This window comes from Nestor notabilis, unplaced genomic scaffold (genome assembly GCF_000696875.1).
Source record: "Nestor notabilis isolate BGI_N333 unplaced genomic scaffold, ASM69687v1 scaffold4866, whole genome shotgun sequence".
Lineage (NCBI taxonomy): Eukaryota > Metazoa > Chordata > Aves > Psittaciformes > Psittacidae > Nestor > Nestor notabilis.
In genome coordinates, this window is record NW_009932220.1 from 1 (window position 1) to 1,865 (window position 1,865).

At 58.7% G+C, this 1,865-nt stretch overlaps 1 protein-coding gene across 1 annotated transcript in view; it reads left to right on the forward strand.

The window, feature by feature from the left end:
• Nucleotides 1–50: 50 nt before the first annotated feature.
• Nucleotides 51–1,865, forward strand: part of LOC104407076 (filamin-C-like) — a gene marked incomplete at both ends in the record, with an annotated part of 4,735 nt that continues 2,920 nt past the window's right edge. Inside the window, 2 exons of the mRNA XM_010016256.1 lie at nucleotides 51–412; nucleotides 1,038–1,211. Of these exons, the coding sequence (XP_010014558.1) occupies nucleotides 51–412; nucleotides 1,038–1,211 (536 nt within the window). The remainder of the gene's footprint in view (nucleotides 413–1,037; nucleotides 1,212–1,865) is intronic.

Consider the following 1,865-nt stretch of genomic DNA (forward strand, 5'->3'; position numbering starts at 1 on the left):
GGCGACTACACCATCAACATCCTCTTTGCCGACCAGCACATCCCGGGCAGCCCCTTCAAGGCCGTCGTCACCCCGGTCTTTGACCCCAACAAGGTGACGGCCAGCGGCCCCGGGCTGGAGCGCGGCAAGGCGGGCGAGGTGGCCACCTTCATGGTGGACTGCTCCAAAGCCGGCGAGGCCGAGCTCACCATCGAGATCATCTCGGAGGCCGGGGTGAAAGCGGAGGTGCTGATCCAGAACAACCACAACGGCACCTACACCATCACCTACACCCCGGCCTGCGCCGGCGCCTACACCATCACCATCAAGTACGGGGGACACGCCGTGCCCAAATTCCCCGTGCACGTCACTGTGGATCCGGCTGTCGACACCAGTGGAGTCAAGGTCTATGGGAAAGGAGTGGAGCCGCGAGGTGAGGGCAAGGGAAGGTCCTCCCCATGGGCACCCCATCCCTGTTGGAATCTCCTCCCCTTGGGCCTCCCAAAGGGCATCTTCTCTCCACACATCTGTCCTCCCCATAGACATGGCCACCTCATGGCCATTCCCAAGGATGTCTCCTCCTCCCTATGGATATCTCCATGGATATGTCCTCCTCATGAACATGTCCACCCCATGACCATCCCCATGGACATTTCTTCCTTATGGCCATCTCTTCCCCATGGACATGTCCTTCCCATGGCCATCTTCATGGGCATCTCCTCCCCATGGACACACTGTGGGCACCTTCTCCCCATGAACATGTCCTTCCCATGGCCACGTCCTTCCCATAGATGTGTCCTCCCCATGGACATGTCCTCCTCATGGCCATCTCTTCCCCATGGATGTCTCCTCCCTATATCCTCCCCATGGTCGTCTCCACAAGGACATATCCTCCCCATGTATAAGTCCTCCCCATGGCCACCCCCATGACCATCTCCTCCCCATGGCCACCCTTGCCCTCCCCATTACACAGAGCTCCATGGGGCAGCCCCATGGGCACCACCCCTGGGTGGGCACCCCCTGTGCATGCCGGGTGGGTGCTGAGTCCCGTCCCACAGGGGTGCTGCGCGAGGTGGGCACCGACTTCACGGTGGATGCGCGGGCACTCACCAAGACAGGGGGACCCCACGTCACCGCGCGGGTGCTCAACCCCTCGGGTGCCAAGACCGACACCTTCATCACCGACCTCGGCGACGGCACCTACCGTGTGGAGTACACCCCCTACGAGGATGGTGAGACCCCAACACCCTGTAACCACATCCCATGGGGACCCCCCTGGCCACAGACATCCCCACGGGCACCCAGAGCCAGGATACACGCAGCAATGGGGCCAGGGATGCCCAAAATGCCTTGAGATCCCCTCAAACACCAACCATGAGCCTTCAAGGCCATTGAGATCCCCCAAAACCAAACCAGGGACCACCCAAACTATTGAGAGTCTCCTCAAAACCCAAGCAGAGACCCCTCAAAACAATTAGATCCTCCTCAAAAACCAACCAGATAACTCCAAACCTCTTCATACACCCCAGAACCAAACAGGGACCCCTCAACCCCCTTGAGATGCCCTCAGACCCCAACATGTGCATTCAAAGCCCTTGAAATTTCCCAAAACCCAACCAGGGAACCCCCAAACCACTAACAGCTTCCTCAAAACCCAACCAGGGACCCATAAACACCTTGAGACCCCCCAAAACAACAATCAGAGACCCATAAATCCCCTTGAAACCCTCCCAAACCCCAATCAGATAGCTCTAAAGCCCTTGAGATGCCACAAAACCCAACCAGGGACCCTCCCAGAACACTGAGATCCTTCTCAAAGCCCAACTAGGGAGCTCCAAACCCACTGAGACCCCTCCAGATCCCATCCAGTGGCTCTCAAACTCCCT